A 12,945-nucleotide genomic window follows, 5' to 3' on the forward strand; every position below is an offset into this window, starting at 1 on the left:
GAAAGGCGCCATGAGAAGTGGGAGTAATGAAAGAGATGGAGCAGGGGGAAGGGGGCGGGTCTATCTCCTCGCCCCGCCCTTCCTCTGATTGACAGGGGTCCTGGGCTGGCACGTGTGTGTCCCTGTCCAATCAACAGTGCGGACGGTGTGATTGGCAGGTAGGGGCGGGACTTCCGGTCAGACCTTGGGTTTGATTGACAGGAAGCTCCACGTTGACTCTTTGCAGCAGCCAATGGGACCCGGGCTGGCCCCGCCCCTCCCCCTGCAGCAGCCAATGGAAGGCGGCGGGGGGCGGTGATTGACGTGGCGCCATTTTGTGCGGCTATATGTGAGCGGGGCGGGCCGGAGTCGCGGCTTTTCTTTCTGCGCTCCTGGGTCTGCAATGGACGGGTAAGCCGCGAGCCCACCCCGATCCCCCGCCCCCGACCCGCGTCTGGCCGGAGCCAGTGTCCCGCTTCGTCATGTCGGAGAAATTGCGGGCGGGCGGTACGAACACGCGGACTGCCCGGGGCCCGGGGGGGGGAAAAGGAGGCCCGGGGCCCGGGGGGGGGAAAAGGAGGCCCGGGGCCCGGGGGGGGGAAAAGGAGGCCCGGGGCCCGGGGGGGGGGAAAAGGAGGCCCGGGGCCCGGGGGGGGGGAAAAGGAGGCCCGGGGCCCGGGGGGGGAAAAGGAGGCCCGGGGGGGGGGAAAAGGAGGCCCGGGGCCCGGGGGGGAAAAGGAGGCCCGGGGCCCGGGGGGGGAAAAGGAGGCCCGGGGGGGGAAAAGGAGGCCCGGGGGGGGAAAAGGATGCCCGGGGCCCGGGGGGGGGAAAGGAGGCCCGGGGCCCGGGGGGGGGGAAAGGAGGCCCGGGGGGGAAAAGGAGGCCCGGGGGGGGAAAAGGAGGCCCGCGAGGGGGGGGGGGCGAGAGGAGGCGGCTCGGGGCCCGCGGGGGGGGGGGGAAGGAAGGGGGCCCGCGGGGGGGGGTGGGCGGGCTCCCGTTCGCTCCGGAGCGGTTTGAGGGGGAGGGGAAGAGGCCTTGGGGCGGTCGGTTCCGCTTCAGGGCCGGGCCTCGGCTTGTTGGGCTGCTCCGGCCCCGGGGAGTTTGGTTTGCGGGGGGGGTTGGTATAAAGGCCTGGGCGCTCCGCGAGATGGCGGCTCCCTGGGGGTCGGGCTCGGTGTTCCGGCCACATGGCTGGCTGGCGCTGCTGCCTTTGTGCGGCGGCGGTTCCTGATCCGGATCCCTGCCTACCGGACTCCCATCCCCCCCCACTCTGAGGCCACTGCAGTTGAATAGCCCAGTGTCTCCCCCTCCGCACTGAGCCCCGGGGTGAAGCTTGCGGCCATTTCCATGCTGGAAAGTCGCAGTTAACTTTTAAATGATGCTGTGATCACTGAACTCCATTCTCGCTTCCTGTTGCTATTCTTTGGTTTTAATCGATATGTTTGGCAGTGAATTCTGTGCCGCGCTCCCAGCAAAGGGCCTCGAGTCTGGGGTTTCTGGTGAATCGTCCATTTGGTTGGAATACTCAATGTTGGGTATTTTTGAAGTTCGCCTTCGTGTGGGTCATGAGACTTTATGAATGAGGAAATGAGCGTTTAACATGACTCCACCCTCTTTGAAACCAGTTGCATAACCCTCAAAGCGCACACGTCTATCCAGAAAACAATGGAATTTGGTGTGTGGGGTTGGGGGGAAAGAATATTTGGTTCCTGATTTTCAAGCATAGCGCTAGCAACCCAATTCTCACGGGGTGGATCGGAATTATTACCACAACTGATGTCCACATGTTCGGGTCTTCAGATGACGCTGGCTGTTTCTGTAATGCAAGGAAACAGATTCTTGTTGCATTTTGTTCTGTAGAATTTAAAAGTTCTTTGCTCGATCTCATTCCATAACACATTTTCCATGTTATTTCCCTGTTTTGCTGGGTCTGACTGCTGATCCTGTACGACACTATCTGACCCTGGCAAAACCATATTTTTTTTCACATGTTGCCTAACAAAAAAAACGGTCCGAAAGAATGCAATGTTTGGAAACCTTGGTTAAAGTGGCACAACAGGATGTATGATGAGTTCTAGACAAATGCAGTCACTTGTACAAAAAGTAGCAACCATCTAATGTGGGCTAACATTTTGGGTGCAGTTTTAAGAGGAAAATAAATATTTTTGTACTCCATAGCTAATGTGGTCGGATCTTTCCTCATTTTGGATCTTTCAGAACTTGATCTTTTTACTTTGCCTTAAATGTAGAAATTGCCTTCTAAAATCTTTGTTTATTGGATTCAGTATCTTTGCGGAGGCATAGCATATTTCTGTTGAGTGTGATACTGAGTGAAGTAAATTTTGTGTAGGCTTATATCAACTTATAGCAAAGTCTGACCCTTTCTCTTAAACTGCAAAAGCACTTGGAATGTTCTCATAACTGATTTAGTACGTGATGAACTTATCTAACTTTTTCTGTTCCATTTACAGCATTGTCCAAGATATAACAGTTGGTACAAAGGTAGGTTTCATTACTGTAACTTTCATAACTAGGCCTATTCATGTGTTTCAGTTCCTGTTACTCGACAATAAGTGGGCCTCAGTTTCCATCTCAAGGTTGGATTTTAAAACCATTCAATAGTGGAACATAAAATCCCTACAGTGCAGAAAGGCGGTATTCGGCCCATCAAGTCTGCACCGACTCTCTGAAAGAGCATTCCAAACAAGCCACCCCCCCCCCCCCCCCCCCAAGCTAAAGATCCAACTAGCCCCCAGGGAAGTAGTTAGCTGCACACAAACTTTAATTCCAGTGGGAATGGAATAGGCTGCACACTCCTACTGTCCACGAGACTAAATGCATCATTTATCTCACTTGGATGTGAGGACACTTTAGCTGAAATAATGAGTTCTTGAGGAATATCCACCAGTCGATTAGCTCAGCACTATGACTTGAGCTAGTGGTGCAGTGGTATTGTCACTGGACTAGTATTCCAGAGACTCTGGGTAATGCTCTGGTTCAAATCCCACCACTGCCCATGGTGACATTTTTAAAAATCTGGAATTAAAAAGCTTAATGATGACTATGAAACAACTGTCGATTGTTGTAAAACCCCATCGTGGACAACAAATCTTTACCTGGTGTGGCCTACATGTGACTCTAGACCCACAGTGGTTGACTAAGCCCTTTGAAATGGCTTAGCAAACCACTCAGTTCAAAGACAATTGGGGACGGTTTGGCCTGTTTTTAAAGGGTTACGGTTGGGCCAGATTACATTGATCTAGCCCTGGTAAACTTAAGCATAGTCAACATACCTTTACAACTTGAGATGTTTATGAAAGTTAGTATGACATATCAAAACTGACAAGGCAGCAGCTTTAAGGTTCTAAGCAGGTCAGTAACTATTGTAAGAACATTTCTGGCTGCTGTAGTCTATACCTAGTCTGTCTGTTTATCCTTTTTCTTGCAAGGCAGGTTAGCATTGCTTTGCAAAACAAGAATTCTGCAGAAGTTAATAGTCTAAATTTCAATTTCTACCTGCCCAAAATTTGTTTATGCGTCACTATGCAACAAGACTGTCCTAAAATCTGGTGAAGCAGCTTTCCAAGTACAATTACCATTGCTAAAAATCAATGCAGTTATCTTGTGCAGGCTGCGAGTACAGGAAGACTGGGTGAGTTGTGTATAGTCTGTTTACTTCCTGCCTCCAGTGATGCAGGGAACCAGCACCTGGATTAGGGTGTGAAATCTGTTAGCAAAATGCAATTTCAGTGTAGGGACCAAGATTCTGGCTCTTCCAGCAAGACCCTGTGTAAAATTGCCACTTGGACTGGATGTATAAGATTGTCTAGTTCAAGTTTGCAGATGTGATTTTTGATCTTGAGAGTTTGGTTGGTGCTTGTTCGAAGGAGAGCACAATCTAGTGAGCTGACTTTTTATAGACTTGCATTAGAATTATTTATAATACCACTTTATACCATTTATAGACCACTTATTAGAAGAAATTCTTCAGATGATTCTGCTATTCTGTGCTTGCTAACACATTAAATTTCCAGCTTGTATGCGTGCAGTTCTAGAATCTGGTCTACGGGTCATCAATTAGAATTTCTCACTTTTTCCCTACCCTATTTTTATTTTTCCTTTTAAAAATATTTGAATTGTTATTTTCTCATCGTTCCATGAATGACTTGACCTTATAGTTTCTGGTTTAAACCTTTCAATGTTCTAAGACGTGAACTGGAGATCTTGCATGCAAAGCTTATTTAAGATCTAGTTGAAAAAATTATGCTAGAGTCTTTTGGCAGTAGACATGCAATTGAAGGTTAGATGAAGATAATTAAACAGTGGCGTTCTCACTTAGCAACAGTCTAATGTGGGATTTATAATGTAACAAACTACTTGGACATGTAGTTTTGCAATGTTAATTCAGGACTTCATTCATTTATTAAACAATTGTAGAATGATGGGTTGGAAGGAATCTTGTCATAAGCTGTGGTTTCCTGTGTTTAAATCTAGAGTTGGCACCTGATTGTAGTCCCTGGATGTGTACCCATATGTAACCTATTAGAGATTCGGAAGAGTTTCTCTGAATAGTCTAACGGATTCTGCAGATGTGAAAGGGTCTCCTGTAATCAATAAATTGTAATCCAGCTTTGTTTGGAATGCCTGTGTTGGTGGAATAGTAGTCTAACTTTGAGTGGAATATGTTCCCAGAATGAAGCCTGGTCCAGAAAGTGATCTGAGAAATTGAGCTGAGCTGTTTAACCTGGAAAATATTCGTATTGAATATTGAGCTACTGGTATCAAATTATTCATGATGTAGAGATGCCGGCGTTGGACTGGGGTAAACACAGTAAGAAGTCTCACAACACCAGGTTAAAGTCCAACAGGTTTATTTGGTAGCAAAGGCCACTAGCTTTCTGAGCGCTGCTCTTTTGTCAGGTGAGTGGGAGTTCTGTTCACAAACGGGGCATATAAAGACACAAACTCAATTTACAAAATTTACATATCACAATCCACTCTTCCTCATTTTTCCTCCTGGCTCCAAATAGGTGGTTACTGATCTTTTCCCATAAAGGGAATTTTACAGTGCCATATTTGATGTAATCCTGTTCACCTGTACAGTCAAACATATCACTAGAATCTATCTGACAGCAATGGGCATGTAGCTTGTTCCACCTCTCCTGATTAACTGCTGTACCAGTTGGTTCAGTTTTTTTTTTATTGTCACAAATAGGCTTACATTGACGTTGTGATGAAGTTACTGTGAAAATCCCCTAGTCGTCACACTCTGGCGCCTGTTCGGATACACTGAGGGAGAATTTAGCTTGGCCAATGCACCTAGCCAGCACTTCTTTCAGATTGTGGGAGGAAACCCCCTCAGACATGGGAAGAACGTGCAAACTCCACACAGTGACCCAAGTTGGGAATTGAACCTGGCTCCCAGGTGCTATGAGGCAGCAGTGTTGTCCTGGATGTGGTTAAATTCAGTACAGTTACCAGACATGTTATGATGTGGAGATGCCGGCGTTGGACTGGGGTAAGCACAGTAAGAAGTCTCAACGCCAGGTTAAAGTCCCAACAGGTTTATTTGGTAGCACAAGCTTTCGGAGCGCTGCCCCTTTATCAGGTGAGTGGGAGTTCTGTTCCCAAACAGGGCATATATAGACACAAACTCAATTTACAAGATAATGGTTGGAATGTGAGTCTTTACAGGTAATCAAGTCTTAAAGGTACAGACAATGTGAATGGAGAGAAGGTTAAGCACAGGTTAAAGAGATGTGTATTGTCTCCAGCCAGGATAGTGAGATTTTGCAAGCCCAGGCAAGTCGTGGGATTACAGATAGTGTGACATGAACCCAAGATCCCGGTTGAGGCTGTCCAGGCATATTGCCATGGTTTGGCTCAGATTTCTGGACTGTGATCATAACCACCTGCTCTGCCTGAAATAAGTTTATTTTTGCCCCACCTTAAAGCACTTGTGCAATGTCAGTTAACCTTTGGAAGCTTCAGCTGTTTACGTCTACATTGAGGGTGTGGAGAGTAATGGATTGGTGCAAGTACACCAGTGGTAATTCTGTGAAGCTAATTTGCAACTTACTCCCAGCTTTCTGGCACCTGCTGATATTTTGAGGCTGTATTCAATTGAAATTTTTGTGGCGATAGAACAAAACAAAAATGAATTGTGATGCATTAGAAGCTGTGGGCTGATATACACCTGTCATTGACCAAGTATTATTGTTTTAATATCAGAAGCTGGATTTTTACTAGCCAAAGCTAGTGTTCCTTTGGTCATGCACCACTTTTTAAGTGTCAAATACAGGCTGAAGAGGGAAATTTAAAAAGATGCAGGAATTCAGCTCTTAAACAGTGGCATAACTGGGGTATTTTGTGATGGGCAGGTTAGGGGGATTGGCCATGCTAAATTGCCACATAGTGTCACAAGGATTAGGGTAAATACGTGAGGTTATGTGGATAGGGCTTGGGTGGGATTATTGTTGGTGCAGAATGGCCTCTGATTCTATGATTCTATTTTTGATGCAATTAATCTTGTAGTAGATAGGATAACAAAAATGAGATCGAGTTGGAATGTATTCCAGGTTGCTGAGGGGAACTGGGATGGAGGTGGCAGAGAACTGGAGGACTGCAAATGTTCACAAAAGGAATAGGATACAATGGTAAGTGCAAGTCAAACAAGACTTGTGTCAGTGGAGACAAATAAAGATTGCTATGATGGCTTCATTCTTGGAGAAATGTGAGCTAATAAAGGATAGCCAACACTTATTGTGAATTTGTTAGTTGTGTAACTAATCTTATAAACAACTTATAAGTAACAGGATTGTTGAAGGTAGGTACAGTAGGTCTATAGATTTATTTGGAAATAGAAGTATATCAAATTGTAAATGTGCGATTGGCTAATGGCTAGGAGACAGAGTGGCTATGAATGCATGTTTGTGTTCACTGGAGAAGTATGCAATGGGGATTGCATCAAGTGATTTGGATATAGGGAGTACAATTCTTAAGTTTGCAGATGATACATAATAAATAGAGCTGCATAGTAACACACTTCCAAGAGGGTGAAGACTAATGAAACGGGCGGATGTGTGGTAGTTGTGGCCAAGGGTAGAGATGCATTTTGGGAGGAACAATGTGGTGATGTCACAACTTAAATGGTGCTATTCGGGAGATTGGGAGTACATATTCACAGATCTTTTGAAGGTGGCAGGGCATGTCAGATAAGGTGATTTTAAGAAAGCACTTGGACTACTTGTTTAAAAGGTCCCTAATTAAAACCAACATGGGGAAGCTTTACCAATCATTTGGTCACAGCTGGATTATTGTGACCAATTCTGGGCATGACACTTTTGGAAGATGTTGTGGCCTTGTTGAGTAGAAGTGCTATGAACGATCATTGAAATCATGATCGTAAAGATTTTCCAAGAGCTGGAAGAGATAGCTGGGCTTGGGGCATTGCTGCAGGAGTTCCTCAGAGCATACTGAACTGCTTAAACAATGACTGCCTCCATGTTGCATTCTGTCCTCTGGCAATGGAGCAGTTAGTATGCGCATGCAGCAATACCGGAAAAACTTTCAGACTTCGGCTGATAAGTGGCAAACAACTTTGTCACTCAAGTGCCAGGCAATGACTATTTCCAATAACAGTTTAACCACTTCCCCATTTTCTTGTTGAATTCCCCCACTATCAAGGGTGGGTGTTAAATCATATAAACATCCAACCCAAAAGAGGCCAGTCAGTCAGTCATGCCTGTGCTGGCTCGGAGTAGTTGTATTTCCTCTGTTTTTAACCCATCACCTGATAAATTCCTCATCTTCTAGCACCTGTTCAACCTATCCTTAAATTATTTCTGGATTTGGCATCTACCATCTTTCCAGGGAGAATATGTTGGATCTCGACAACTGAGTAAAACCTTGCTCCTTGCCTTTCCTTACCAGTTTGTTCTTGTATTTAGAGTAGTTGTGTGTTGAAGGAAGACAGTTGCAGGTATTCAAAATTAAGGTTTTGGTTAAGTAGGAAAACTCTTGGAGCACCTGACTACAGACCAGGTTGTCCAAACCAGCATTAATAAAAGTCCTACAAAAATGGGTTGGTTTTTTGCCTTCCTCTTGCAAGGTTTCCTGTTGATGTAGCTAGTGAATACTGCTGGCTGTGCCATGCTGGTGTTCTAAAATTGATTAAATCTTGTTTAACTGAGGAAACATGCACTGTTGACAATGTTTACCTTATTCTAACAGTAATTATTGATCCCATTTTCTCGATCTGTGATGTGCATTCTAGAGTTCATATACATCAGTCTTTAAAGAAGACATTCCCGAGAGCCTGCATTTTACAAGTAGTTGCAGCTGGCCCCTCTTTTTATAGGTAGCTCCAATGATCTGTTTAACTGTGGAGTCCACTGACAATGTCACAACCAGACCAAAGATCAGCCTGTGAGCAAAAGGGGATTTATTGGTATCGTTAAAAGTGCCTGAAAGGTTGAAGAGTCCATGTTTTCTGTTCTAGCTTTAGGAAAGATTTATATGACTGAAGTGGATAGGAATAGTTTTCTTTATAGTTGCAGTGTTCTTCACTTTCAGTAGTGCTTTGATTTTGTTTTTGCTGGTCCTGTTAATGTAGCAATGCTGCAGATTGCTGCATGTCTCCTGTTCTGTTGTGCAGTCTGCTGTGGAGTAAAAGCAGGTTTAGTGTAGGGGAAGCTGTTTGCTATTAGTGGTATTGCTTTTAGAAGCACTTGGAATACAGCAGATTCTTTGGGTCCCTGATATTTGAATTGGTAAAATTCCTATTCTTTTGAGCCATGTGCCCAATTCACAGTTTCCTATATCAGCAGATGTTCCCGATAGTGGGAGAGTGCCAGGGGTCACAGTTAAAGCATCTGGGACTGAGGTGAGGAGAAATTTCTTCATCCGGACAGTGGTGAGCCTGTGGAATTCACTACCACAGGAAGCAATTGAGGCCAAAACATTTTGTTTTCAACGAGTTAGGTATAGCTCTTGGGCAAAAGGGACTGAAGGATATGGGGGAACAGGTTACTGAGTTGGATGATCATAATGAGTGAACATAAGAATGGTGGAGCAGGCACGAAGGGTTCACTGGCCGTTTCCTATTTTCTATGTTCACTGGCAAATATGAAGTAAACACTGATCTCTGCAGCAGATTTTAACACTGCATGTAATCAGCCCAACATCTGAACAAAGAACAGTACAGCACAGGAAACAGGCCCTTCGGCCCTCCAAGCCTGTGCCGCTCCTTGGTCCAACTAGACCAATCGTTTGTATCCCTCCATTCCCAGGCTACTCGTGTGACTATCCAGGTAAGTCTTAAACGATGTCAGCGTGCCTGCCTCCACCACCCCACTTGGCAGCGCATTCCAGGCCCCCATCAATATCTGAATTATACTTCGCCCCTCTCACCTTGAGCCCGTGACCCCTCGTGAACGTCACTTCTGATCTGCGAAAAAGCTTCCCACCGTTCACCCTATCTATCCTCTTCATAATCTTGTACACCTCTATTAGATCTCCCCTCATTCTCCGTCTTTCCAAGGAGAACAACCCCAGTTACCCAATGTCTCCTCATAGCTAAGACCCTCCATACCAGGCAACATCCTGGTAAACCTTCTCTGCATTCTCTCTAACGCCTCCACGTCCTTCTGGTAGTGCGGCGACCAGAACTGGACGCAGTACTCCAAATGTGGCCTAACCAGCGTTCTATACAGCTGCATCATCAGACTCCGGCTTTTATACTCTATACCCCGTCCTATAAAGGCAAGCATACCATATGCCTTCTTCACCACCTTCTCCACCTGTGTTGCCACCTTCAAGGATTTGTGGACTTGCACACCTAGGTCCCTCTGTGTTTCTATACTCCTGATGACTCTGCCATTTATTGTATAACTCCTCCCTACATTATTTCTTTCAAAATGCATCACTTGGCATTTATCCGGATTAAACTCCATCTGCCACCTCTCCGCCCAATTTTCCAGCCTATCTATATCCTGCTGTATTGCCCGACAATGCTCTTCGCTATCCACAAGTCCAGCCATCTTCGTGTCATCTGCAAACTTGCTGATTACACCAGTTACACCTTCTTCCAAATCATTTATATATATCACAAATAGCAGAGGTCCCAGTACAGAGCCCTGCGGAACACCACTGGTCACAGACCTCCAGCCGGAAAAAGACCCTTCGACCACTACCCTCTGTCTCCTATGGCCCAGCCAGTTCTCCACCCATCTAGCCACTTCTTGTATCCCATGAGCCGTAACCTTCTTAACCAACCTGCCATGTGGGACTTTGTCAAATGCCTTACTGAAATCCATATAGACGACATCCACGGCCCTTCCTTCATCAACCATTTTTGTCACTTCCTCAAAAAACTCCACCAAATTTGTAAGGCACGACCTCCCTCTTACAAAACCATGCTGTCTGTCACTAATGAGATTGTTCTGTTCTAAATGCACATACATCCTGTCTCTAAGAATCCTCTCCAACAACTTCCCTACCACGGACGTCAAGCTCACCGGCCTATAATTTCCTGGGTTATCCCTGCTACCCTTCTTAAACAACGGGACCACATTCGCTATCCTCCAATCCTCAGGGACCTCACCTGTGTCCAAAGAAGTGACAAAGATTTCCGTCAGAGGCCCAGCAATTTCATCTCTCGTCTCCCTGAGCAGTCGAGGAGTCTGCTTCCACTTGCAGAATAAGGACTTGTTTGAAGTTTTGAGTTCTTCTCTTTTCACTTGGGTTCTGTAGAGTATTTCTTTAATGCCAAGTATATTCTATATTCCTGGGTGCTGACTTAGTTCAGTTGTAACTACATGCTTCAGAACTATATTACTCGAGTGGAAAATCTACCATTTGCTCTGATATCTGTAGAACAGTGTGCTGATGGCTGGTTTTGGTCAAACGTCTTCCCAACAGCAATAATCTTCAACGTCGATTTCCTTGTGTTTTTCTCTTCTGGCCGTGACCCAGTGAGTAAATTCCTATGGGGTGTCAATTAAATGGCCAGTTAAATGATAACACCATAGTAATTCTGTGATATTGGGCAGGCAGATCTGGATTTAAACCAAACTTGCAAGATTCTTTCAGAATTGGGTTTCTTTCCTTACGGAGAATAATATAGTGCCATAGAGTACAGAAGAGATATTTTTGTCTGGGTGTCTGGCTTGCATTTTATTCATTTGTTCATGGTATGTAGATGTTACTGACTGGACCAGCATTTGTAGCCCACCTGTAATGCCCATGAAAGTGGTGGTGAGTTGCTGCCTTGAACCACTGCAATCTGTGGTGTAGGTATATTCAAACAGTGCTGTTAGGAATGGAATTTTAGGATTTTGGTCCAGCGATGGTGAAGGAATGTCGATTTATAGTTCAAAGTCAGGATGGTAAGTGACTTGGCAGGTGTTGATGTTCCCATGTGTCTGCTGCCCTCTTCTTTCCAAGTGGTAAAGGTTGTGGGTTTAACAGGTGGCTGTCAAAGGAGCCTTGATGAGTTTCTTGCAGTGCACCTTGTAGATGGCACACCCTGCTGCCACTGCACAATGGTGGAGGAAGTGAATGTTTAAGATGGTGAATGGGGTGCCAATCACGTGGGCTGCTTTGTCCTGGATGGTGTCAATTCCATCTGTTGTGTTGGAGCTGCACCCATCCAGGCATTTGGAAGTATTCCATCACACTCCTGATTTGTGCCTTGTAAATGGTGGACAGACTTTGGGGAGTCAGGAGGTGAGTTACTCACTGCAGGGTTCCCAGCCTCTGACCTGCCTGTGTAGCCACCATATTTATATGGCCAAGCTTGAATACTGTCCAGGATACGGACATGGACTGCTTCAGTCTCTGAGGTGTTGTGATGATGCTAAATAAAACCATCAATGGAGAACATCCCCACTTCTGACTTTATAAAATGAAGGTAATTGATGAAGCAATTGAAGATGGTTGGGCTAGGACACTAATAAGATCCCTGATAAATTTGAGACCAAATGTTAAAACAGTGTTCTTATGGGAGGTCTGTCATTAGTATATTTCCATATCCATTTAATGGAATGAAGTATTTGGGGTTAGGGTTCAAAGGGCTTGGAATGTTGAAGATAAATCTGTCATATTGCCAGGGTATATTTAACAGAACATGGTACCATCTGATCATAAGCTGGCATGTGTGCAAAAAACCAAACTGGTGAGTTGACGTCAAGATAAATCCCCCAAAAGCCTTATTGAATGCATTTTGGGGCATTGTTGCATCCTGTTTTTGCTGCAGTGTAATTTTATACACACTTCCTTTGATTATTCTATCGCTGTGCAGCTTTCCGCAGAGGAAGTGTTGAGCAAGTAACAGGAATGTCTGTTTAAACTGATTGCCAGGAATTTTTGCTTTGCTTCACTCCCCTCCCGTGCACTCTTATCTTAAATAAGCATCAGTTCTATGAAATGAGTTTTTGAAGAGACTTTGCTCGTGTAAATGAGTTACTGGCCAAATCAAGCAGTGGCTTTCCTACACAGACTAAACTAGGAAATTGTGTCTTCACTTTTCATTGTCAAAAGTTATACTGTTTAAGTGGCTGAGTTTATTTAGCTGGACCAATAGTTTCTAATATATAAATTCACCTTTTTTCTTTTTAAAATAATTGTATTGACTGTTCAGAAACCTTGTGGATTTGTCACAGTTCAAATTGATTTAGAGACCATTGTTTTTGATTCGCTTAATCCCTCAATAGCTTTTCCTGTAATTGGATACACCTGGGGCTTTAGGGTAAAATTTCAGTAAACAAAAGACTCGGTCCCAGAATCGCCATAGCAATTCCTTTTGTTTGTTGATTTTGTTGTTGCAATGCCTGGCTGAGTACTGAAATAACTTTGGGGGATGAAAACAAAAGGTCTGGCAGTATCTGTGGAGAATCTCAAAAATGCATTACAAAATGTTTCAACATGAAATTTAGAGAACCTAGTGCCATAAAACTTGACTTTTCT

The 12,945-nt window shown here is 44.8% G+C and overlaps 1 protein-coding gene across 5 annotated transcripts in view; it reads left to right on the forward strand.

Annotated features, from left to right (window-relative positions):
* Window positions 1-299: 299 nt before the first annotated feature.
* The window catches only part of LOC144479408 (polypyrimidine tract-binding protein 1-like), a 33,036-nt gene continuing 20,390 nt past the window's right edge, over window positions 300-12,945 (forward strand). For 4 of the 5 annotated variants that reach the window (XM_078198045.1, XM_078198047.1, XM_078198046.1 and 1 more), the window contains exons 1-2: window positions 300-390; window positions 2,451-2,481. In XM_078198045.1, coding sequence (XP_078054171.1) covers window positions 383-390; window positions 2,451-2,481 — 39 coding nt within the window. In that variant the 5' untranslated portion in view covers window positions 300-382. Of the gene's footprint in view, window positions 391-471; window positions 487-2,450; window positions 2,482-12,945 lie in introns of those variants that run through there. The other variant, XM_078198049.1, reaches the window with a different exon arrangement.

Source organism: Mustelus asterias, chromosome 26, assembly GCF_964213995.1.
Source record: "Mustelus asterias chromosome 26, sMusAst1.hap1.1, whole genome shotgun sequence".
NCBI classification, from domain to species: domain Eukaryota; kingdom Metazoa; phylum Chordata; class Chondrichthyes; order Carcharhiniformes; family Triakidae; genus Mustelus; species Mustelus asterias.